Source organism: Rhodamnia argentea, chromosome 4 (genome assembly GCF_020921035.1).
Source record: "Rhodamnia argentea isolate NSW1041297 chromosome 4, ASM2092103v1, whole genome shotgun sequence".
NCBI lineage: Eukaryota > Viridiplantae > Streptophyta > Magnoliopsida > Myrtales > Myrtaceae > Rhodamnia > Rhodamnia argentea.
Window position 1 is genome coordinate 2086172 of NC_063153.1, and position 25915 is coordinate 2112086.

The 25915-nt window shown below is 39.6% G+C and overlaps 1 protein-coding gene across 1 annotated transcript; it reads left to right on the forward strand.

The window, feature by feature from the left end:
* The first annotated feature begins 426 nt into the window (after nucleotides 1-426).
* LOC115754636 (sodium transporter HKT1) lies at nucleotides 427-3815 on the forward strand. Its single transcript, XM_030693724.2, has 3 exons — nucleotides 427-1626; nucleotides 3002-3223; nucleotides 3324-3815. Exons 1-3 carry the CDS (start codon nucleotides 458-460, stop codon nucleotides 3520-3522), a joined length of 1590 nt encoding a protein of 529 aa, XP_030549584.1. The 5' UTR covers nucleotides 427-457; the 3' UTR covers nucleotides 3523-3815.
* Nucleotides 3816-25915: the final 22100 nt, after the last annotated feature.

Genomic DNA, 25915 nt, shown 5'->3' on the forward strand with positions numbered 1-25915 from the left:
TCACATTTCATATTTCAAAAAATATTAAATTTATTAAAGAGATTTGAAAAGTTAATAGTATAACAATATGACGGTACAATCTCAACCGCAAGTGTTATGAATGACAAAAAATATTTAACAATTATGGTAAGAGTCACATATGATCTTATCCCTAGCATTCACCCTTTTTACTATCATCCTGTAATGCTAGTATGACCTTTTATTAAACGGGTATCGGGAATCTATGCATTTAATTATTGTGGCACGATATCAAATGCTGATCCTGTCTCTGGTGGGTTTCACTTTGGGCCCATTGTCAGGGAGAGTCCACGTTAACCTTTTTTCTTTAATTTTCTTTTTTCTAAAGTCCACGTGAACGTTAACTACAGGGAAAAAGTCGCGATTATAAAACCCCGCCCCTTCCTTCCTCTAAAACTGAAACTAAAATCTCCCCTGCCAAATAAATAATCTCGAAAGGATGAAGAAGCTTTCTTGTTTTGGTAACAAGTCGGAGCACAACCTGCCTAGCATTCAAAAACTCTCTTGCCTCCGCTCTTGCCACCCCGTCGCATCTTCCCTCCTCCGCAGCTTGGCCCGCCGAGCCAACTCTTTCTGGACTCAACTAGCTTACTTCTTCCTCGTCTCCGCCATCGGCTATTGGGCACTAAAGCTCTGCGACCCCAAATCGTCCTCCGACAAGCCTCATGACCTCGACGTGTTCTTCACCTCCGTCTCTGCGACCACGGTCTCGAGCATGTCCACCGTGGAAATGGAGGCCTTCTCCAATTCCCAGCTCGTCGTCATGACCCTCCTTATGCTCTTAGGCGGGGAGGTCTTCACTTCCCTCCTCGGGCTTCATCTATCGAGGTCCACATTCACCGTACGGGATCATCCCAAGGTGAATTCCGCGTTTTCCGACCACTCTGACAATAATATTGAGCTCGAACCTCCTCCTCTCAAATTCGACCTCGAAATGAAAGGGACGGCGTTGAAGCCAGCTCTTTGTGGCGACGGATTCGTCAAGTCCAGGGCAGTCAAGTGTTTGAGCTACGTTGTCCTGGGTTACCTCATCATAGTTCATGCTGTCGGCTCAACTTTGCTTTCTGTGTACATGAGCATCGTTCCAAGCGCGAGGAAAGTCCTTCGGGACAAAGGCCTTGCCGTGCAGACGTTCTCCGTGTTCACTACCGTGTCGACTTTCGCCAACTGCGGCTTTGTCCCCACGAACGAAAACATGCTGGCCTTCAAGCACAACCCGGGCCTCCTGTGGCTGCTCCTTCCGCAGGTCCTCCTCGGGAACACGCTCTACCCACCGTGTCTCCGGGCAGCACTCTGGCTCCTCGAGCGGGCAACGGGGCGGGCTGAGTTTGGCCACATGCTGAGGAATTCCAGGGAGATGGGGTATGCGCCATTGCTTCCGGGCTTTCAGTGCCTTTGCTTGGCCGTAACAGTGTGGGGATTCGTCTTGGTGCAGTTCGTGGCACTGTGCTGCACGGAGTGGGGCTCGCCGGCCATGGAGGGCCTGAGTCCGTACGAGAAGTTAGTGGGGGCTCTGTTTGAGGCGGTGAACGCCAGACACGCCGGCGAGTCAGTCTTCGACCTCTCCATGGTTTCTCCGGCGATTTTGGTGCTCTTCGTCCTGATGATGTGAGTTGTCTCTCTCTCATTCTCACACGTGCACGCACAAAATCCTATTCTTTACCGAATTGGTACAGTGAATAATGTAGACACGAGTCAAATAAGTAGATAATATTCAATAATAAATTAGCCCTTAACTACAATAATTTGCCTAATATTTCGATTTCATAAATCAGCTTTAGTAATGGATATTATCCTTTTAAATTAACTGGTGCATGTTTATGAATCATCATCTTTCTATTTTTTACGGTACTCAATGGCCTAGATTAAGTTGATAAATATACATTAAAAGGCTTATTCAGCTGAACTTATAAAAGACGGGTTGATGCTAGATTATAGAGTCATATGATTTATTAAATTTACTTCCTCGAAATCAGGAAATGGTCCCTAAGCTTCTCCATACCATTGGCAATCTTACTAGTGTGGAGATGTTAGGCATCCACTTTATTGAATAGCAAATCAACTTATCAGGTTAGTGGGTATTGGCAACCCTTTTAACGAAATCGCATAATGCTAACACGACGTCATTGATCTTTTGGTTTGTGCGATATCATATTGTTACTCTATTCTCCTGCAACTGGTCCACCATCTACATTTAAATCCCAATCTCAAATTCGAAACTCGGTTCTCTTCTCCGATGGCACATAATATGTGTCGTCTATTTTGTGGAAATTGGACGACGGAGGAGGGTAGTTTTCATAATAAGGTACTTTTAAAGAAAGCTTTTTTTTTTCCTTGTGTTTCATTGAGCATATTTTAAAGAAATTTCTTTTTAGGGCATATTTTCCATCATTCCTATCACTTCCGTTTATTGTGCGTTACAAGTTACAGATAATAATTGTATTCGTATTTAGCTAAGTCTGGTTGGGGTGACATTCGTGATTTATAGCGGCTTATCGAAACCAGGATTGTTTTGGGGGTATAGATGTTCTTGCACAATTTCGTCAACCGTGCCCCGTATTCATTCCAGCATTGTTCTTGACATATTCATTCCAGCCGTTTTGTCGCCATTAGTGTACACGACAGAAGAGACGCAGACGATAATACTCGAAGCACATATGCAGAGCATAACTGTCGAATTATTCCTTGGAATGTTCTTGCCATTTGTTCCTCAGAACCGTGCCCCGTATTCATTCCAGCATTGTTCTTGACATATTCATTCCAGCCGTTTTGTCGCCATTAGTGTACAAGACAGAAGAGACGCAGACGATAATACTCGAAGCACATATGCAGAGCATAACTGTCGAATGTAGTCAATGCAACAACCAGCAAACATGCACAAGCTTGACTTGTTTCTATGCAACCCCCTTTTTTCCAAGGGAAAAGAACTTTCAACGTTAAGAGTGAACTCGACAAGTTTCTAACAAACATTGTGTTGTTGCAGGTATCTTCCATCATATACCTCATTTCTTCTGGTAAGAAATGGTGAGACAGCACCAAAAACTCAAACAGATGAGCCTAGGAGGGGCTTGTTGCCATGCCTGATGCTTTCGCAGCTGTCATATTTAGCAATCTTCATCATTCTTATCTGCATCAGCGAGAGAGATAATTTGAAGAACGACCCGCTCAACTTCAATGTCTTCAACATCACGATAGAAACAATAAGGTACATTGCAATTATTCTCGCTAAGTTTCCAGATTCTATTCTTGTGGATATATTAAATTCTGAAAGGTTTTAACGATCTTTATCACTGAACCAATTGCAGCGCCTACGGCAATGTCGGGTTTTCGATCGGCTATAGCTGCAAAAGGCAGCTAAACACAGACAGCCCGTGTAGGGACGCTGCATACGGTTTCGTAGGAAGATGGAGCAACAAAGGCAAGTTCATTCTGATGATAGTCATGTTCTTTGGGAGGTTGAAGAAATTTTCCATGAAAGGTGGCACTGCTTGGAGCTTGTCTTAGCATATCCTTACAAACCACACAATCCTCAAGTTAGAGATAGAAAGGTCGGTTGACATTGTAATATAGTCTCGTATCCGTGTAGAAATTACCAATTTTCGTCCATGTTCTGTTTCTTCAAGTAGTTACAAATTGACCGTCCATTATCCTACTTGGTAAGGGACAGCGAGGGACGGTTTTGTTCGTTCTGGGGTTTCTAGGATTGCTGTGACTGATGCTTTGATTTGTCACAATGTGTCGCAATGCGTTATTGTAATCCACGTGTAATAAGAGGAATGACTATTTGATTGTCCTTAATTTACCACGATATTAATTGCTTATCTTGGGCCACAAAAAAATAATTAGAAATTATTGTGGGGTCCACTTTTTCAAGAATTTGTAGTTTGCAATATACTGTTATTTTCACAGTCAGCCAAAGACCATTATGCTAACAAAGTCTTAATAATAATCACACTAAATTAATTATTTCTACAGCCAAAATGAATTTTCTTAGAGAAAACGCAAGACTTATGTTTGGTTCAACATCATAAGTCTAAATCAACACATTATTTTATAAATCAATTTTGCAAACTAGCAAGTCTAATATTGCTCTTTCGTTAAACATCATTTGTGTTTGAAATCTATTCAAGAAACACAAACAAAAATATATACCTTCACTTGAGGTTTGACTCCTATCACGCCCCGCTATTTCCATTTGTCGGTGAGTTGGTGACTTCGGACATGTGTAATGTACCTCACTTAATCCACCTTTTTAGGAAATCTCAACGGCACTATCTCTTATCCACCGATTTGGTACATTCAAGATTTTACTCTTGAAATGTGTCCCACAAAGAATAGGGGTGAATGGTTTCAAGTTCGGTACAGGTTCCATCTAGAACCTAAAACCTATTTTTCGAAACGGACTCTTCGTTTTTTGAAACCTAAAACCTACCACGTATACCTTGGTGTTACCCGCAAAAATCTTTATGACGGCAATCCTAGAATCACCATAGCTAGAATCTAGAAATACAGTAATGGTTTAAGAGATTTGTGCACCTCATTTGGAATCCATCTTTCTTGATGCGGAATAGTAACTATCCAAAGCTCAATTGCTTCTCCTTTATGGCCTTATGTATCTCTGCCTTAATGAGATAGCCCCTCATTAAGCCAATCTATAAGTGCTTCATATGTGAGGTTGTTTGAATTAGTATTTGGGCAAGTTTGCACCAAGTGTTTTCTGATTGGCACTTGGTGTCGTACATGACACTTGTGACTCCCCTCGGTGAGAGAGAACTAGAATGAGGGTTAACGTATTACAAACCTTTTTTACGGGTTTAGCGCGAGTCCTCCCGGACCCATACCAAATAATCGCAAGGTTTTATCGGATTCAACCTTAGTGTGGTCGAGTGTCATGTGCAAAGGTATACATACAATGGGGTTGCCACCAGTCTTTTTTGGAGGGTAGACCGGAAATCCTACCGAGCGGTTGGGAGAAACCATTCAATTCTGCGGAATAGAGATTTAAGGTTCGGAGACTTGGTTACGATAGTATTTCTACTAACGTCCTTTGGTACCTGTGTCAAGTGGTTATCCTAACTTGTTTTCATGCAGATTTTCAATTTTAAGTTCGGGTGAGGCAAGTCTAAGTCTAAGCTCATCATGCGAATGGGAGACTAATTGTAATGACCCTTTCCTTAATCCTTGATCAGAGTTACGGCGTCCCGGGGCACTATTTGACACTAATTACGAGCTCTAAATTAATATGATATTATAAATAACGGAGGGCGCATGCAAAAGCTAGATAAACTAGAAATAGGCAATGGGTGTTGACACCTAAATTTTGATTTTCTTTAAATCATTCATTTTGCATAAAAAGAGAATTAGCTTTAGTTCTCACTGTCGTGACCCTTTTTTTCTCGAAGTTCCCATTAAGGGGGGAACACTCTTCGAGGGCTAAAGCATTACCAATCGGGCCTTCGCCCTCGGGATGAGGAGGCTTTGGGCTTTTCTCGGCACGGGCCCTCCCAAGCCCATACCAAATCGCAGTGGGAGTAAAGTTCTTTTTAGGTTTTTTGATGATAAGAGTTGATCGCGTTCGACCTTGGTGTGGTCAGGTGGTATGTGCAACGTGTGCATGCATTTGGAGTCGCCATCGGTCTTTCTTGGAAGATAGACCGGAAATCTCACCGAACAATTGGGAGAGGTCGCTCGGTTACGCAAAACCAGAGATTTTGGGTTCGGGGACTTGGTTATATCGGTGTCATTTCTGCGCTCGTTTGGTACCTAACGCGAGTGATTTTCCTAACTAAGATTTCATGCAAACGCAATTTTCGGGTGAGGTAAGTTGGATCGTGGAATTTCATGCAAATTAGAAGACCAATCCTATTAATCATAGTCAATAAGGTAAATGCGCAATCAAGTGCACGAATAAAGCACATCAATTCCAATCAAGGCTTCCCTAATATAGCCATACAAGCTTAGAGAATGTGTGATTAAGGTTCAGGGGTAGTTTGGAAAAATTTGGAGACGACTCGCTAGAGGACAAAATTGTCATTTTTTGAAGGGTTGAGAATCCAATAACCCAAAATAGTACATGGTCAGTTGATCGTGGCCATTTTCTATTTTTGGAAAATTTTTTGGGATTTTTCTGAATTTTTTTTAGACGACTCGCCATAAGGGCGAAATCGTCTTTTTTGAAAAGTCGGGGGTCAAAACACCCAAAATAGGTCTTGCCTAGTTGATTATGGTCATTTCCTAATTTTCGAGATTTTTTGGAATTTTTCATGATTTTTCTCATTTTTTATGATTTTCTTGAATTTTCTGATTTTTTTTTAAATTTTTGGATCGGGTCAACCCGGCGCTCCCGGCCCAGATCATATGGGTCCCGAGCCAGCCTAAAACAACACCATTTTTAAGAAAGCATTTTTTTTTTTGGGATTTTTTTTGAAATTTTGCTCAACCAACGAAGCATCTTGTTAGGAAAATAACTTAGCCCTTAAAAATAATTAACGGAAACCGAGCACATCGTGGGAAACTAGGAAGAAAGGGGTTTTCAAAATGATTGATGGTTTTAGAAAAACGTGACCGAGTGCTTCGTAACGATGTCGTGAATACGCTCACTCGGTAGCCAATACTAAGAAAAATAACCAACCCTTAACCTTGCGGTTCATCGGGGTGTTTTTGCAAGCAAATAACTTAGTCTACAAAGACAATTAAACGAAACCGAAGGTACCGATGTGAAGTGCTACACATAGAGGGAACAATCAATTAAAGAATGACCTCAAAAGCTTGAGAAATCATCAAGAAAAACGACCTCAAAATGGTGGGCTCGCACTGCTCCCAACACTAGGAAATTTTTTCAAACTCCGAAACCGGTTCATGGTAGCAAATGTAGAGGACCATAACTTACATCTCGGTTACCAAAAATGGGCAAGCAATATATCAATAGAAAGAGCTACACACCAGGAGTAATATGAAACAAAAATCACCCTAAAAGGATATAAGAATAGAGAGAAAATCAACTTGAAAGTTGGGGGTTTGCACTGACCAAAGCCTCGACACAATTTTTCAGTCTGGAAAAACTGCAGTTTACGAATGTGACTTTAGAGGGATATAACTCACGCATAACTCATAACCAATGAGTAGACAACATATCAACATGAAGGGCTACACATGAAGAAAAAACTCGGCCAAGAATGACTCGAAACGCATGTAAGACGAGAGAGAAAAATGACTCCAAAGTAAGGGATGCGGACTGTTTTAGGTGCAAAATAGAGTAAAAAATAGATTGACAAGGCATGTTCGGGCCTCCATATCTCAACATCCACACATTATCAATAGAAAAAATATACGTCATTACGAAGCATTACATACATAGAATGCAACGAGCTAAAGAACACCTAAAAACAAGCACGGGAAAGCAATGAAACACGAGCTCAAAATTGGGGGTTTGAATGAGATATGACATTTTATTGAACATATGGCGTGCAACACAAAAAGCATGAATCCGGGGCATTTCAAACGAAACCAAAGCACATAATCAATCACATGGAAGGTAAAAAGCATAGGGACAAGTATAGGTGAGGTCGGTTTGGGTCCGTTCAACTCGAAAGTTGAATGGGACCGAACCGGGCAAGAAACTCAAAACCGGACAAGGGTTGGTCGCGAAGGAGTCTTTGCATTACCTTTTCGGGCAGCTACAGCGACGATAGGTGGTGTGTGATAGCTCTTTGGAAAGCCGAGGTGTTGTTAAAGACGAAATGGGTTGGTTTTTGCTCAAAAACTCCTCTTCCCACTCTGTATACTCCTCTAAAAACGCTTCGTCACTAGCTCCGGATCCCTCAAACATAAACAATGACCGCCTCTTTTTCTCTCAAATTTGCTCAAATTGTTGAGAAAAATTCCTAGACGGTTTTGAAATTGACAAAACAATCCAAGTACTCTTGTGTTTTGAGATAGTGTCGTGATTTACTTGTTTTGCAGATTATCCTTTGGTGCGGGGATGCATGGGATTGAATCTGGCAAAAGGATTTGGCTCGGATGTTGTTTCTGAGAGCTTCAGATGCTGGTTCGAGCTCAAACGATGAGCGGAGATAGCTCGGACGTTGGAATGACGCTCAAGCTCCGAGAGAAGTACTTCACGAGCAAGAATCAGAACTTCAAGAGGAATAAAAATTGAGCTTAATTGATGCATATCAACGGACGCCATCAAGCTGGATCATTCTTGAAGATTCTCGGTGATCGAGATCAATCAAGGATGCAGAATCAAGAAGACAAACAAAGACTTTCCAAATGGAAAAAACCATCTATGGAAACCCGGGATCATAATTATATGGGCGATTTGATCCAAGCGGGGAAGACTTTCCTTTGGCGATCCTCAACGGCTAAGAGATCTTCTTTTGGTAAACATCTCGTCCAAAAGGATAGATTTGGAGAGATCTCTTCTGGATGCCTTGCAACGGCTAGATTGGAAGCGAAACAATATAAAAGACATCTCGAAGACGAAGGGAACAGAGATCGGCGTTAAGAGGGAAAAGTGTTCATAATTCTTAAATAGAGTGAATTTCATTTCCAACACACTTCTTGATCCATCCATTGTAATTGTGAGGAGGTGTACACAAGAGTGTTGAGCGCTAGGTTTGAAAACCTGTGTATCAAGGAGATCACGGATATGTAACCTATGAGTAGCTCACTAGTGGAATCCAACCGATTGGCTGTCAGCCGAAGAAGTGGACGTAGGCTTAACCAAAGCCAAACCACTATAATCTCTCTATGCAGTTTTCCTTATCTCTTACTCTGACCACTCTAAATATTTTGTGATAGCTAAACTGCATACAAACAGCACGCGTCGATCACATTACATATCCCGCATCAATTGAATTACTTGCTCGTTGCGATATACTCTAGCTCTATCATTTGAGATCTCTGTTTTACGCTGTGTGATCTAAATTCCGCAACGAATTCTTAAAATTATACTCTATCACCTATTCACCCCCTCTAGGTGAAATCACTAGCCATCAACCATTGGTATCGGAGCTCGATACTTATATTTTGTGAAGTGTTTTTACTTCTGAGCTAACGATCTTTATGGCTAGTAATTTCTCTCCTTCTTGGATCGAAGGTAGAAGCAACAATAAGCCCCCATACTTTGAAGGAAAAGATTATAGCGACCGACGGAACAAATTTAAAGCATTTCTCGGATGCCGGGATCCTCAAATATGGGATTTTGTACAAAGAGGAGTAACACCAAAGACAGAGACTACAAGTGCATGGGACAACACAACGCCGACGGCTACTCTATCTGCAATCGAGATAGCCAAGAGAGATACTCTTGATGCAAAGGCTATTTATTCATTTTACAGTGCATTATCTCCTACTGAATATAGACGTATTGCAAATTGCTCCTCATCGAAAGAAATATGGGATAAGCTTCACGTCACCTATGAAGGAACAGACGGACTAAAAGAGACAAAAGTCAATTTTCTACTCGGACAATATGAAGCATTCAAAATGAAGCCTGAAAAGACAGTGAAAGAAATGTTTGACAGGTTCACCGAAATAGTGAATGGTCTCACATATCACGGGCAACCAGTTTCTAGACCAATGAGAATCAACAAGCTACTCCGAGCTCTTACAAAGGAATGGGACAACGTTAAAACTTCCATTCGACGGACTCAAAGAATATCTCCCTTATCAATGGACGAGCTCATTGGAACTCTTCAATCTTATGAAGAAGAAAGAATCAATGATGAAACCACAACTAGAGGTAAGAAGTCAATTGCCTTAAAATCTAATGTTGATTCTAACGTTTCAGATTTTGAAGACGTAGATGATGAAGAACTAGCGCTCATGGTCAAAAGATTCGGAAGAATGGCTAAACAAGGTAGGAACTTCAAAGACAAAATGGATTTCGGACGATACAATCGGAGAAGATCATCCGAGACCAAAAATGAAGGTCAAGAAGTCATCTATTACGAATGTAAGAAAAGAGGCCACATCAAACCCAATTGCCCACTATTAAAGAAGAAAGGCAAGGAAGAGAAATCCGAGAAATCATTGAAAGCAGAAACTTGGAGCGACACCGAATGTGAAAGTGATGAAGAATATGCAAATGTCTGTCTAATGGCGGACTCGGATGATGATCTTGAGGTAACTCATTCAAACATCTCTCCCAAAGTATCTGCGTATATAGATGAGCTATGTTTAAAATACAAGGCTACTCTCAAGAGACTTTTTGAACCGAAAAAGGAAGCAATTGTTTTTAAACTAAAGGATATTTCGCAAAAAGATAAAATTAGTTTTCTCGAAAAAGAATTTTGTCAACTAAATGAGAAATCCGATTCTATAACTTGCAAAAATGTGCAATTGAAATCAAGAGTGGAATCTCTTGAAAAGGAAAACGATTGCTTGAAAAAGGAAAGAAATCCTTTTGAAGAGGAAAATATTTATCCGAAAAAGGAAAAAGATCTTTTCGAAAAAGAGAACTCCATTTTGAGAAAGGAAGTTTTGGAGATATACAAAAAATTCTCATCCGGTTAAAAAACTTTGCAACATATACTTTCTATACAAGTTCCCTACTACAACAAGTCGGGAATTGGTTTTCAAAAGGAAAGTGATGAGAAAAATTATTTTCTAACAGTAAAAGAAAGACTTAAGCAGTGACCTTCTAAACACGCCTACGTGAATCACTTTAGGAAACAATTTGTTAGATTTGAAGGATAACATCTCTCGGGATATTCAAATTGTGGTGATCCGAAATATTCTAGGAGCTATTGCTCAAAGACCAATCGACCAACACGCAGCATTCTTAGATACACTTATACGGCTAACCTCAAAAGACCCAAACAAATTTGGGTACCAAAGAAAAAGTGAGAATCCTTAATCATTGCAGGTACCAAACAAAAGAAGAAACAAATGGTACCTTGATAGTGGTTGCTCTAGACATATGACTGGTGACTCATCCATGTTCATTGATCTTGAGAATCTTGATGGAGGAAATGTTTACTTTGGAGGCAACAACAAAGGAACGATTATCGGCAAAGGAACCATAAAGTTTGGCAATCTACTCATCAAAGATGTTTCATTAGTCAAGAGTTTGAACTTCAATCTTGTTAGTATTAACCAACTATGCGATATTGGATACAAGGTTTCTTTTACGGAAAATAAGTGCTCAAGTACAAGCCAAGACAACAAGTCATCATTTACCGGACGAAGATATGGTAACATGTACCTTTTGGACACATTATCTGAGAATGAAAAATGTCTTCTATCCGTCAAGGACGATCCAAAACTATGGCACAGAATACTGGGACACATAAGCTTCAAGCAAATCAACAAACTTTCCAAAAAGAAGCTTGTGAGAGGATTTCCAAATGCCAGATTCAAAAAGACAAAACTTTGCGAAGCATGCACACTTGGAAAGCAAGTAAGAAATTCCTACAAACCCATAAATGAAGTCATCACTACCCATGCTCTGTAGCTGTTGCACATGGATATCTTCGGACTTACTCGAACACGCAGTATTGGAGGTAAAAAATATTGTCTTATTATTGTGGATAACTGTACTAGATTCACATGGGTATTCTTTCTTACTCACAAAAGTGATGCATTCTCATTCTTTAAAACCTTTTCTAAGAAAGTTCAAAATGAAAAAGATTATTCAATCACAACCATCAAAACCGATCACGAAGGTGAATTTGAAAATCACTACTTTGCAGAATTCTGTGATCAAAATGGTTTTCAACATAATTTTTCTTCTCCATATACTCCTTAACAAAATGGAGTTGTTCAAAGGAAAAATAGATCCTTGCAAGAAATGGCACAAACTTTTTTAATTGAAAGCAAAAACTCCACCCTATTTTTGGGCTAAAGCTATTTCAATTGCCTGTTATATTATCAATCGTGTTTTCCTCGGACCATTGATTGAGAAAACTCCCTATGAACTTTACAAGGAAAGGAAACCAAATATTTCATATTTTCATGTGTTTGGATGTAAATGATATATTCTTAAAAATGCAAATGATCGAACAGGTAAGTTGGATGAAAGATCATATGAAGGTGTATTCTTGGGATACTCCACAACAAGTAAAGCTTACCGAGTCTTCAACAAGAATTCTCGGACAATCGAGGAATCAATGAATGTGAAATTTGAAGATGAGCGGACTACTCAAATGATAGATGCTGAAGAAACAATAAGATCTGAGAATTAGAAATCATCATCCGAGAAGGAAAAACCATCATCCGAAGACGCAGAACCAGATGAAACCTCTCATAACATGGAAAATACTCCGCAAAGCACATTATCTAAAGATTCAAATGACGAAGATCTCACCGAGACTGAACGTGACAAATCAAATAGGAGCTGAAAATATAGATCCAATCATCCCGCAAATCAGGTCATTGGAAATATAGATGAAGGAGTCAGAATCAAATCCAGACTCAAGGATACGATAAATGCCTTTACTCTAGTTTCTGAAGTCGAACCCAAAAGAATCGAAGAAGCTCTTGAAGATGAAAGCTAGATCGAAGCTATGCAACAAGAGTGGAACCCAAATTCGGATCGAATGAAGTTTGGGAACTTGTACCCGAACCAAGGAATCATCCTGTTATTGGAACCAAATGGGTCTTCCGGAATAAGTTGGATGACAAAGGAAAAGTAATCAGGAACAAAGCAAGGTTGGTTGCAAAAGGTTACTTAATAGAAGAAGGGATTGATTACGATGAAACCTATGCACCAGTAGCAAAACCGAAATCTATCATATTGCTACTTGCTTACGCTTGCCACCATGACTTCAAATTGTATCGGATGGATGTTAAAAGCACATTTCTCAATGGATATATCAAGGATGAAGTTTATGTCAAACAACCTCCAGGCTTTGAAGATCCAAAGAACCCGGATCATGTGTACAAGTTGAAGAAAGCTCTCTACGGACTGAAGCAAGCATCTCGAGTCCGGTATGAAAGGTTAAGTAATTTTCTTACTGAAAAAGGCTTGAAAAAGGTAAAGTTAACACAACTCTATTTATTAGAAGGGAAGGTAAAGACATTCTGCTTTTCCAAATATATGTTGATGATATTATATTTTGCTCGTCTAACCAACATCTTTGTAAGAACTTCTCTCGGACCATGCAGAATGAGTTCGAGATGAGCATGATGTGAGAATTCAAATTCTTCCTAAGACTACAAGTAAATCGGACTAATCAAGGTACATTCATACATCAAGAAAAATATGCCTTGGAACTAGTGAAGAAGTTTGGTTAAAATAACTGCAAGAAAACAAAATCGCCAATGTCTACCTCATCCAAATTGATGCGATGATGCACGGGATTGAATTTGACAAAAGGATTTGGCTCGGATGTTGTTTCTGAGAGTCTCGGACGCTGGTTTGAGCTCGGACGATGAGCGGGGATAGCTCAGATGTTGGAATGACGCTAAAGCTCTGATAGAAGTACTTCACAGGCAGTAATAAGAACTTCAAGAGGAATACAAATTGAGCTTAATTGATGCATATCAACGGATACCATCGAGCTGGATCATTCTTGAAGATTCTCGGTAATAGAGATCAATCAAGGATGCGGAACCAAGAAGACAAACAAGGACTTTCCAAATGGGAGAAGCCATCTATGGAAACCCGGGATCATAATTGTATGGGCGATTTGATCCAAGCGGGGAAGACTTTCCTTTGGCGATCCTCAACGGCTAAGAGATCTTCTTTTGGTAATCATCTCGTCCAAAAGGGTAGATTTGGAGAGATCTCTTTTGGATGCCTTGCAACGGCTAGATTGGAGGCGGAAGAGTATAAAAGACATCTCGAAGACGAAGAGAAACAAGAGATCGACGTTAAGAGGGAAAAGTGTTCATAATTCTTAGATAGAGTGAATTCCATTTCCAACACACTTCTTGATCCATCCATTGTAATTGTGAGGAGGTGTACACACAAGTGTTGAGCGCTAGGTTTGAAGTCCCGTGTATCAAGGAGATCACGGATCTGTAACCTCCGAGCAGCTTACTAGTGGAATCTAGCCAATTGGCTATCAGCCGAAGAAGTGGATGTAGGCTTAACTAAAGCCGAACCACTATAATTCCTCCGTCGAGTTTTTCTTATCTCTTACTCTAATCAATCTAAATATTTTGTGATAGCTAAACCGCACACGAACAGCGCGCATCGATCCCATTATATATCTTGCATCAATTGAATTACTTGCTCGTTGTGATATACTCTAGCTCCATCATATGAGATTTCTATTTTACGCTGTGTGATCTAAATTCCGCAATAATTTCTTAAAATCACACTCTATCACCTATTCACCCCCCTCTAGGTGAAATCACTAGCCATCAACACGGGAGATATTAAGACTGGCCCGGTACCTGATCCAGCGAGATTTACAGCGCCATCAAAGTACATTGTCCATTTGTCTTTAGATATGTTCAAGATTTGGCCTCTATCATTTCACTTTGGAATGTCCTTAGGAGGATTTTCGGCCAACATGTCGGCGATCACTCTTCCCTTAACAGATTTTTGGGGAGAAGTTTTGATGTCAAACTACGAAAGGAGCACTTGCCATTTGGCCATTTTTCCCAACAGAGCTGATTTTTCTAGAAGGTACTTGATAGGGCCATTTTCGGTGACCAATTGGATATGATAATGCGGGGTATACTGCCTCAATCTGTGGAGGACCCAAACCAATGCTATGCAAGTTCTTTCCACCGGTGAGTACTTGGCTTCAGACGTGGTGAACTTTTTGCTCAGACAATAAATGGCCCGTTCCTTTCGATCCTTGGGGTTAGTTTGGGCAAGTAAAGCTCCCAATGACTCATCATGAACCGTCAGGTATAAAGTTAAAGGAACGTTAGGGATAGGAGGTACTAGTACTGGTGGTTGTACCAAATATTCCTTAATCTTTTCAAATGCATGTTGACATTTGGAATCCCACTTCACTTTTATGTCCTTTTTTAGCAGTTTGAAGAAGGGTTTTGCTGTTCCAACAATTGTGATATGAATCTGGATATGTAACTCAGCCTTCCGAGTAAATCCCTTACTTCTTTGACAGTAGACGGAATCCCTATGTCCCATATGGCTTTGATCTTGGAAGGATCAATTTCGATGCCATGATTGCTCACAACAAATCCAACCAATTTTCCAGATATTGCTCCAAATACGCATTTTGCAAGATTCAGCTTGAGCTTGTACTTCCTCAACTGATCAAATAACTTTCTTAGTACCAGAACCTTATCTTCTCCGGGTTTGGATTTGGCGATCATATTATCGACATAGACCTCAACTTCTTTGTGTATCATATCATGGAACAGAGTCACCATAGCTCTTTGATAGGTAGCCCCCGCATTTTTTAATCCAAATGGCATGACCTTGTAACTGAAAATTCCCCATTGGGTGACAAACGAAGTCTTGATCTTATCTTCTTCTTTTAATAGGATCTGATTATATCCCGAGAAGCCATCCATGAAGGAGAATAATTCAAAGCCCGTAGTGCTATCAACAAGCACATCAATATGCGGTAAGCGGAAGTTGTCTTTTGGATTGGCCTTGTTCAAATCTCGATAGTCCACGCATATTCGGATTCTTCCATCCTTTTTCTTAAGCGGCACAATGTTGGCGACCCAATCGGCGTATGAGACGGCTTCGATGAACCCCACTTTGAGAAGATTCAAGTTCGGGACGAAGTATCTAGAGAGGTAAAACAATCATTTTGGAAGGCTCGGGAACCCAAAAATAAAAAATTAGGATTGGACCAGCTGAATGTGGCCATTTCCCATTTTTTATATTTTTTAGAGTATTTCTAAATTTTTCCTATTTTTCTAATTTTTTTGGAATTTTTATAATTTTTTATTTATTTTTCTCATTTTCTAATTTTTTTATTATTTTTTATATTTTTTGGACCGAGTTGACCCAACCCACATGAATCGGACATTCAACCCATACCCTATTGGTCCCGGATCGACCTAAAACGACAACGTTTTTTTTGTTGTTATTTTTTGTAATTTTTATTTTATTTTTATCTATTTTTCGAGTATTTAAAATTCTAATTACCAATTCAATAGTTCGGAATCACCCACATGGCTAAGCCACCATCTTCAAATTAGATTACTAAATCCTGCGGTCCAGATCGAGTGACGACTAATCTTGAGCCGCTTGATGAACATACTAAAACAGATAGTCGAGATCCAATGGGGAGACTAACTCTCAACCATTCAATTTGTATACCAAATACTTCAGCCAAGATGGCATGGCGAGACTAATTCTTGCCCGTCCGATCAAACTATTTATTTATATTTTTGAAAATCGTTTTATAATTCTGAAAAATCATTTTAATTTCAAAAATTCCTAGATCGTGATACATGACCTAGTACCAACTGTCCGATCTGGATTTTATTTTTTTATTCTTTTCAAAAATTATGTTATAATCACCTTGGTTGACGTGGTTGCCATGTCAAACGTTAACCAATCAAGGAACGTTGACTGGTCTTTGTCTTCTCCGCGAGGCCGTCGAACGGACGGCCGAGGTTTGTCCGGTACCGATCGACGGCTAAATCTAGGCCAAATGACCCGAGATCAATCCCGATCAATTCATCTCGACAAGGTGAACAACATATCCAAAATCTAACCCTAATCATCCACTAGAACAAATGGAATGAAGCTCGCAAAGAGCTAGGCCATGGCAACTCAATAAAGCAATTCAGAGCATAACAATTCCATTTGATCGCAAGATAGCCCCATAGGAAGTTCAGAACACTCACCCGAAGCTCTGATCAAGCTGTGGATTGCCTGATTTGGCTAGCCAAGTCTCAATAGGTTCAACTGTGGTGGAGGTTTCGACTTGAGGATTTCAGGCAACGTCAATGCGAAAATGAAATGCGAACATGCTTAGTGATGTCTAGAGAGCAAAACGCACACACTAATTCACGGAATTATGGTCGGAGTCGAGCTCTGCTATTGATGTATAGTGAGAAGCTCAAAGTTCGGACTCACCTTTTTTGAAGATCACGGGCAGTGCGAGCTAGTCCGATCACTTCTTGAAGTTGATACGAAGCTCCCGGAACCGGTTTGGAGCTTCGATTTGGCCTTAATTGCTCAAGCTGAACTTCTATAGCTTCAAGCCGGACGCTTTGCCTATAGCGATCACATAGAGAATTCTCTCTCTCTCTCTCTCTCTCTCTCTCTCTCTCTCTCTCTCTCTCTCTCTATTTTGTTGCTCTGTGAACTTAATAAGCTTCCTCTTCGTCCAAAACGTGTGAGGGCCCTTTTATGTGATTTGAATTTTTGCACGAGCACGGGAGGGGGAACCGACTCGGTTCACACATGCCCATGCGTGCCAAATGGTCTAGATGGTATCGGAAAAGAGGGAAATTCCGTTAGGCATACTCAAATTAACATCCAATTTGGATGGTTTACGTTGGGTTGACTTTCGTGCACTACCGTGACATTGACCGGGCTACTCCGCTCCGCTCCGAGGACCATTAGCTGTGATATTGGTCTCGATCGACGCGGGGTGAGGCAACAAACAAAACCCCTCACCAAGCACTTCCAATTGAGCTCGTGAAGGTCACCAATTAGAGCGTCGAAATCCAGCTTGTAAACCTGTTTAAATCACCCGGGAAAGGGGCTCGGTGAAGAAGAAAGTCGCCCGGGCCCGTGGGTCGGATCCAATTCGTCCCGGCGGAACCGATCGACTTAAAATGACCAAATCGACCCTTGAAACTTCAAAAATTTTCAAATTATACTTTAAAATTGATCTTAGGAGCATAAATTCTATTAGAAAATGGAATTTTTCCCAAACATACATGATGAATTATACGACACCCCCAAATTTGAACTTTGACCCGGGAACTAGAATTGGCAAATTCTATTGATGGCTAGTGATTTCACCTAGAGGGGGGTGAATAGGTGATAGAGTGTGATTTTAAGAATTTAATGCGGAATTTAGATCACACAAGTGTAAAACGAGATCTCGGATAATGGAGCTAGAGTATATCGCAACGAGCAAGTAATTCAATTGATACGGGATAAGTAATGGGGTTGATGCGCGCTGTTCGTGTGCGGTTTAGCTATCACAAAATATTTAAAGTGATCAGAGTAAGAGATAAGGAAAATCGCACAGAGGGATTATAGTGGTTCGGCTTTGGTTAAGCCTACGTCCACTTCTTTGGCGATGACCCAATCGGCTGGATTCCACTAGTAAGCTGCTTAAAGGTTACAAATCGGTGATCTCCTTGATACGCAGGACTTCAAACCTAGTGCTCAACACTCGTGTGTACACCTCCTCACAATTACAATGGATGAATCAAGAAGTGTGTTTTTAAATGGAGTACACTCTATCTAGGAATTATAAATACTTTTCCCTCTTTACGCCGATCTCTTTATTCCTTTCGTCTTCCGGATGTCTTTTATGCTCTTCCGCCTATAATCTAGTAGTTGCAAAACATCCAGAAAAGATCTCTCTAAATCTACCATTTTGGATGAGATGATTATCAAAAGAAGATTTCTTCGCCGTTGGGGATCGCCAAAGGAAAGTCTTTCCCGCTTGGATCAAATCGCCCATACAATTATGATCCCGGGTTTCCAAAGATGGTTTCTTCCATTTGGAAAGTTTTTGTTTGTCCTCTTGGTTTCGCATCCTTGATTGATCTCAGTCACCAAGAATCTTCAAGAATGATCCAGCTCGATGGCGTCCATTGATATGCATCAATTAAGCTCAATTTGTATTCCTCTTGAAGTTTCGATCACTGTTCGTGAAGTACTTCTCTCGGAACTTGAGTGTCATTCCAACGCCCGAGCTATCCTCGCTCATCGTCTAAGCATGAAGCAGCGTCTAAGACTCTCAGAAACAATATCTGAGTCAAATCCTTTTGCCGGATTCAATCCCGTGCATCCCCGCACCAAAGGATAATCTGCAAAACAAGTAAATCACGGCATTATCTCAAAACACAAGAGTACTTAGATTGTTTTGTCAACTTCAAAACCGTCTAGGGATTTTTCTCAACAATCTCCCCCTTTTTGATGATAACAAAACGATCAACAATAGTAATGAGTAATTGAGTTTAGAAAAGGTGAGCAACTTCAGCAAAGTTACTCTAGTGAGGATCTTGCTAAGGAATAATTTTAGCAATTTGTTCCTTGTACTTTTAGCAAGAATAATTTCCAAAAAATGCATTTACTTACGATGATGAGCAAACTCAGAACTTGTGCACTCTCAATTGATGAGATTGTATTCTCAGTGCATATACTTATTGAGATGTGTAACAATTTCAAATATGAAGCAAGCGAGTATGAAGGTTGTAACTCTTCAGAGCATTACGTTACGTTAGATGCTTAGAGCTTGTCCTGTTTAGCCAAAGCTTTCAAATTCGTGAAATATGTAATATTGAAAGAAGGGAACTTGTTCACCCGCTTAGCTTAAGAGGTAATTCTTCTCTGATGATGTTTCCACGGATCATGCTTAACCCGAAATCCTGTTCTTGAGGGATTTTTGCACCCATATTACTGATTGATTTCACATGATTCACTCACATATTTTTCGAGTCATATATCGTACATATCACTTCACAACATCACAAGTTATAATACTTACAACACAATTATATCATTATATACCATTCTCCTCCTTTTTGTCATCAGCAAAAGGGAGTAACCTGCATAGTCGGATAGTGATAAAACGTTGCTCCCCCTAAATTCAATGCCTATTCAGGTCATCTATACAGTATATTCAAAGCAAACATGCTAGCATTCAAATAATGAATCATTTAATCAAATGAATCGGAAAAGAAAAGATTGGATTGAGTGTGACGGATGAGGATCTTATTCAAGGTAACAAGGTCAAGGTAAAGTCTAGACTAAGGACTTTTTGGTGTTGGAGAGTTCTTTAGTAGATCTGACACACGACAGCTCATGTCATTTGAGACAGCTTTTCATTGACTTCATTTGTTATCTTGTGCGATTCTTTTCAAGCCTATTCGACCTCGAGGCCTGTGAGATGGTATTTGTTGTTCATATTTTCTTTGAAGGTCTGTCCCTTCAAACTCAGCTGTTCTTTCATCGCAGTCATTTCAATGTTGAATTTCGTATTGAACTTCCTCGGGTTATCTTTGCATTTACTTTGCTTAAACAGAATATCCCATAGTTTGTGCGTGTCGGAGATTTATTGTTTCTTTGTTTCCCAATAGTGACACCAATCTCCCCGAGTGTGATCATGTTTGTCTTGTTGAATGTTCTGGACGATATCCCTATTCATCTCGGTAGATAGCTTTTCAAGAGCACGTATTCCAGTCAAAATGTAGCTTGGATCCAATTTGCGTTCTTCCACCATTGCTCTTGCACATTCCGCTCGAGCAAAGTCTTTCTCATTTTCCTTGCAGAAGTAAAAAAGATCATAAATGTGGAAATCATTAAGATTCAACTCGATATCAATTTGAACTCCTTTCAGTGAGGCCTTCCTCAATTTTTCCTCGGTTGGTTTGGTTGCATATTCAATCACTTCTTGCTCTGAGACGAACCCATTGTGCTTTATCAAAGCTTTCACAGTTTTCTCATCGTCTTCTTTTTGTCGAGCTGTAAGAATTGTCTTCCTAACAACTTTGGCCAGCCTAATTTTGCTTTCAAGATAAAAGGTAGCCTTTTTAGCGGTGAGAGATCTTACCAGTTCAAAATCTTGGTCAGATTCCCGCCCTATTGGTTGTATTGAGCTCTGTGGTGCGATGGATAGTATAAAGTCTTGTGGGAATTTCATCAGCACCAATTTTGAGAATTCTTCCAGCTTTTGGTTGATGGAGTCCTAAAGTGTATCCATCGTCTTGGTTAATCTGTCGGTTTTAAAGAGGATTTGTCTTGCTTTCTCTGAAAGATCCTGTGCCACTGAACTCTTCCATCAGCCTTTCTCTCACTTCTCCTATCTCCCGAAAGAGCAAATTGTACATTCCAGTGATTTGGTACTTCATCCGTCCGGTAGTACAGGACATCCTCCAACAAGTCAGAGTCATTATTCTGACTCATTTCTTCTTCCTCAATGCCCGGTTCTGTTTCCATATCCTCCCCCCGAGATTTTTCTCCTTAGCTTTTAGTCGGTTGCGTTGGATCAACAGTTTCTTCTTCGCGATTTTCAACTAGAGTGTCATGGTATTCTGTCAATATCTCTTTATGATAGATGTCTTATTCTTCCAGCATTCCATGTTTTGCTTTTATGACGATTTGTTGTTTCTTTTCGACTTTTCCAATGAACTCGTTGAGAGAAAGGTGATCATCATTCTCAAGATCACTTTGAGAAAGATCGGGGTATTTTGTTGAGAATGTGATATTTTTGGGGTCCATGAGGATTGAAGGGCGTTGATAGTTTTAGGAATCCGAGATTATGGAAAACTATAGAAGGCTTTGGAGGGAAATGAGTGTGAAGACCATCCTTTTTAAAATTGGAGTGATGACTTCGATTTAGAAAGAAAGAGAGATTACATAAGAGATGATCCTGATTTTGATAAAATAGAAAATTCTTTTGAAAATTCTTTTGATGATATTTTAACTCAATCAATTTGATTTAAGTCAAGGCAATCAAATATTCAATCGGAACAATCAGCACAATCACATAATATTTGCGGAATATTTAGGAAGATTGTGTTGATGCGTACCTTATTTGTTGCCAAAAATAAAACGACTCACGCACCAAGATCTTGAACGATCAAATCTTTTGTCATATATGCTCGGAAGATGTTGTCTTCGGATGATCCTCTAAGTTCCGAGATCCTTAAGTTCCTTCGGATGATACTTTCAAGCTCGAAAGCCGCTGAAGATCTTCAGATTGTATTTTCGGGTTACGAGGCAATTTCTCCTGTTGGATTCTTTGTGAGGTTAATAGCACTTGTGTTGTCACATTTGATTTCCACGTTGTGAGCTTCAACACCAAAGTCCTTCGGTTGTTGCTTCATCCATAAGATTTGAGCGCAATAGCTTCCTAGTGCTACATATTCAGCTTTTGCAATTGATAGAGCTATGGTGTTCTGTTTCTTGGAGAACCAAGACACAAGAATTGATCACAGAAGTTGACATGTGCCTGAAGTACTTTTCTATCTATCTTATAACCTGCAAGATCAGCATTTGAATAATCATGTAATACAAGATCCGATGTTTTTGGATACCATAACCCTAAGTTTGGATTAGCTCTTATATACTTGATGATTCTTTTGACAGCACACATATGAGATTCTTTAGGATCAGATTCAAATCTAGCACACATGCATACACTGAATATAATATCAGGTCGAGAAGCGGTAAAGTATAACAAAGAACCAATCATGCTCCTGTATAGCTTCGATCAACTTTGTTTGCCTTGTTCACGCTTATCCAATTTGGATGAGGTAGACATCGGTGATTCTGTTTTCTTGCGGTTATTTTGACCAAACTTCTTCACTAGTTCCAAGGCATATTTTTCTTTATGTATAAATGTGCCCTGTTTAGTTTGATTCACTTGTAGACCTAGGAAGAATTTGAGTTCTCCCATCATACTCATCTCGAACTCATTCTGCATGGTCCGAGAGAAGTTCCTACAAAGATGTTAGTTAGACGAGTCAAATATAATATCATCAACATATATTTGGATAAGCAGAATATCTTTACCTTCCCTTCTGATAAATAGAGTTGTATCAACCTTACCTTTTTCGAAACCTTTTTCCGTAAGAAAATTACTTAACCTTTTATACCGAGCTCGGGGTGCTTGCTTCGGTTTATAGAGAGCCTTCTTCAACTTGTACACATGATCTGAGTTCTTTGGATCTTCAAAGCCTGGACGTTGTTTGATATAAACTTTCTCTTTGATATATTCATTGAGAAATACGCTTTTAACATTCATATGGTACAACTTGAAGTCATGATGGCAAGCGTAAGCAAGTAACAATCTGATAAATTCCAGTCTTGCTACTGGTGCATAAGTTTCATCGTAATCAATCCCTTCTTCCTAAGAGTAGCCTTTTGCAAAAAGCCTTGCTTTGTTCCTTTTTACTTTTCCTTCATCATCCAGCTTATTCTAGAAGACCCATTTGGTTCCAATAACAGGATGATTCTTTGGTTCGGGTACAAGTTCCCAAACTTCATTCAATCTGAATTGTTGTAACTCTTGTTACATAGCTTCGATCCAACTTTCATCTTCAAGAGCTTCTTCGATTCTCTTGGGTACAACTTCAGAAACTAGAGGAAAGGCATTTATCGTATCCTTGAGTCCGGATCTAGTTCTGACTCCTTCATCTATATTTCCTATGACTTGATTTGCGGGATGACTGGATCTGTATTTCCAACTCCTATTTGATTTGTCACGTTCGGTCTCAGTGAGATCTTCGTCATTTGAATCTTGAGATGATGTGCTTTGCGGAGTATTTTCCATGTTCTGAGAGGTTTCATCTGGTTCTGCATCTTCGGATAATGGTTTTTCCTTCTCGGATGATGATTTCTTCTTCTCGGATCTTATTGTTTCTTCCGTATCTATCGTCCGAGTAGTCCGCTCTTCTTCAAATGTCACATTCATTGATTCCTTAACTGCCCGAGAGTTCTTGTTGAATACTCGGTAAGCTTTACTAGTTGTGGAGTATCCCAAGAATACACATTCATCTAATCTCTCATCAAACTTACTAGTCCGATCACTTGCATTTTTAAGAATATAACATTTGCATCCAAACACATGAAAGTATGAAATATTTGGCTTCCTTACCTTGTAGAGTTCATAGGGAGTTTTCTCAATCAATGGTCCGAGGAAAACACGATTGATAATATAACAGGCGGTTGAAATTGGCTTCACCTAGAAATGGGGTGGAACTTTGCTTTCAATTAAAAAAGTTCGTGCCATTTCTTGCAAGGATCTATTTTTCTTTTCAACAACTCCATTTTGTTGAGGAGTATATAGAGAGGAAAAATTGTGTTGAAAACCATTTTGATCACGGAATTCTGCAAAGGAATGATTTTCAAATTCACCTCCGTGATCGGTTTTGATGCTTGTGATTGAATAATCTTTTTCATTTTGAACTTTCTTAGAAAAGGTTTTAAAGAATGAGAATGCATCATTCTTGTGAGTAAGAAAGAATACCCATGTGAATCTAATATAGTTATCCACAATAACAAGACAATACTTTTTACCTCCAATACTCTATATTCGAGAAGGTCCGAAGATATCCATGTGCAACGGCTACAGAGCATGGGTAGTGGTGACTTCATTTATGGGTTTGTAGGAATTTCTTACTTGCTTTCCAAGTGTGCATGCTTCGCAAAGTTTTGTCTTTTCGAATCTGGCATTTGGAAGTCCTCTCACAAGTTTCTTTTTGGAAAGTTTGTTGATTTGCTTGAAGCTTATGTGTCCTAGTGTCCTGTGCCATAGTTTTGGATCGTCTTTGACGGATAGAAGACATTTTTCATTCTCGGACGATGTGTCCGGAAGGTACATGTTGCCATATCTTCGTCCGGTAAATGATGACTTGTTATCTTGGCTTGTACCTGAGCATTTATTTTCCGTAAAAGAGACTTTGTATCCAATATCGCATAGTTGGCTAATACTAACAAGATTGAAGTTCAAACCCTTGACTAATGAAACATCTTTGAAGAGTAGATTGCTAATCTTCACAGTTCCTTTGCCGATAATCGTTCCTTTGTTGTTGCCTCCAAAGCAAACATTTCGTCCATCAAGTTTTTCAAAATCAATGAACATGGATGAGTCACCAGTCATATGTCTAGAGCACCTGCTATCAAAGTACCATTTGTTTCTTCTTTTGTTCGGTACCTGCAATGATCAAAGATTCTCACTTTTTCTTTGGTACCCAAATTTGTTTAGGTCCTTTGAGGTTAGCCGTATAAGTGTATCTAAGAATATTACAAGTTGGTCAATTGATCTTTGAGTAGTAGCTCCTGGAGTGTTTCAGATCACCACAATTTGAACATCCCGAGAGATGTTCTCCTTCAAATCTTACAAATTGTTTCCTAAAGTGACTCACATAGGCGCCTTTAGAAGGTCACTGCTTAAGGCTTTCTTTTACTGTTGGAAAATAATTTTTTTCATCACTTTCCTTGAGAAAACCAAGTCCCGACTTGTTGTAGTAGGGAACTTGTATAGAAAGTATTGTTGCAAAGTTTTGAGCCGGATGAGAATTTTTTGTGTATTTCCAAAACTTCTTTTCTTAAGATTGAGTTTTCTTTTTCGAAAAGATCATTTTCCTTTTTTAGAGAAACGTTTTCCTCTTCAAAAGGATTTCTTTCCTTTTTCAAGAAATCGTTTTCTTTTTCAAGAGATTCTACCCTTAATTTCAATTGCGCATTTTCGCAAAATATAGAATCGGATTTCTCATTTAGTTGGCAAAATTCCTTTTCGAGAAAACTGATTTTATCTTTTTGCGAAATATCCTTTTGTTTAAAAATAGCTACTTCTTTTTCAGTTTAGAAAGTCTCTTAAGAGTAGCCTAGTATTCTAAACATAGCTCATCTATATACGCAGAAACATCAGGTGAGATGTTTGAATGAGTCACCTCAAAGTCATCATCTGAGTCCGCCATTAGACGGACATTTGCGTATTCTTCATCACTTTCACATTCGGTGTCGCTCCAAGTTTCTGCTTTCAATGCTTTCTTGGATTTCTCATCCTTGCCTTTCTTCTTTAATAGATGGCAATTGGGGTTGATGTGGCCTCTTTTCTTGCATTTGTAACATATGACTTCTTGACCTTCATTTTTGGTCTTAGATGATCTTCTGTGATTGTATCGTCTAAGATCCATTTTGTCTTTCAAGTTCCTACCTTGTTTAGCCATTCTTCCGAATCTTTTGACCATGAGCGCTAGTTCCTCATCATCTACGTCTTCAGAATTTGAAACATCGGAATCAACATTAGATTTTAAGGCAATTGACTTCTTACCTCTAATTGTGGTTTCATCATTGATTCTTACTTCTTTA

What these genes read in the sequence shown, in the direction of transcription:
- LOC115754636 (XM_030693724.2), top strand. Translation starts at nt 458, where the DNA reads ATGAAGAAGCTTTCTTGTTTTGGTAACAAGTCGGAGCACAACCTGCCT. An exon ending in GTGCTCTTCGTCCTGATGAT is followed by an intron (nt 1,627 to 3,001) that starts GTGAGTTGTCTC and finishes GTGTTGTTGCAG; the next exon opens with GTATCTTCCATCATATACCT. An exon ending in ATCACGATAGAAACAATAAG is followed by an intron (nt 3,224 to 3,323) that starts GTACATTGCAAT and finishes AACCAATTGCAG; the next exon opens with CGCCTACGGCAATGTCGGGT.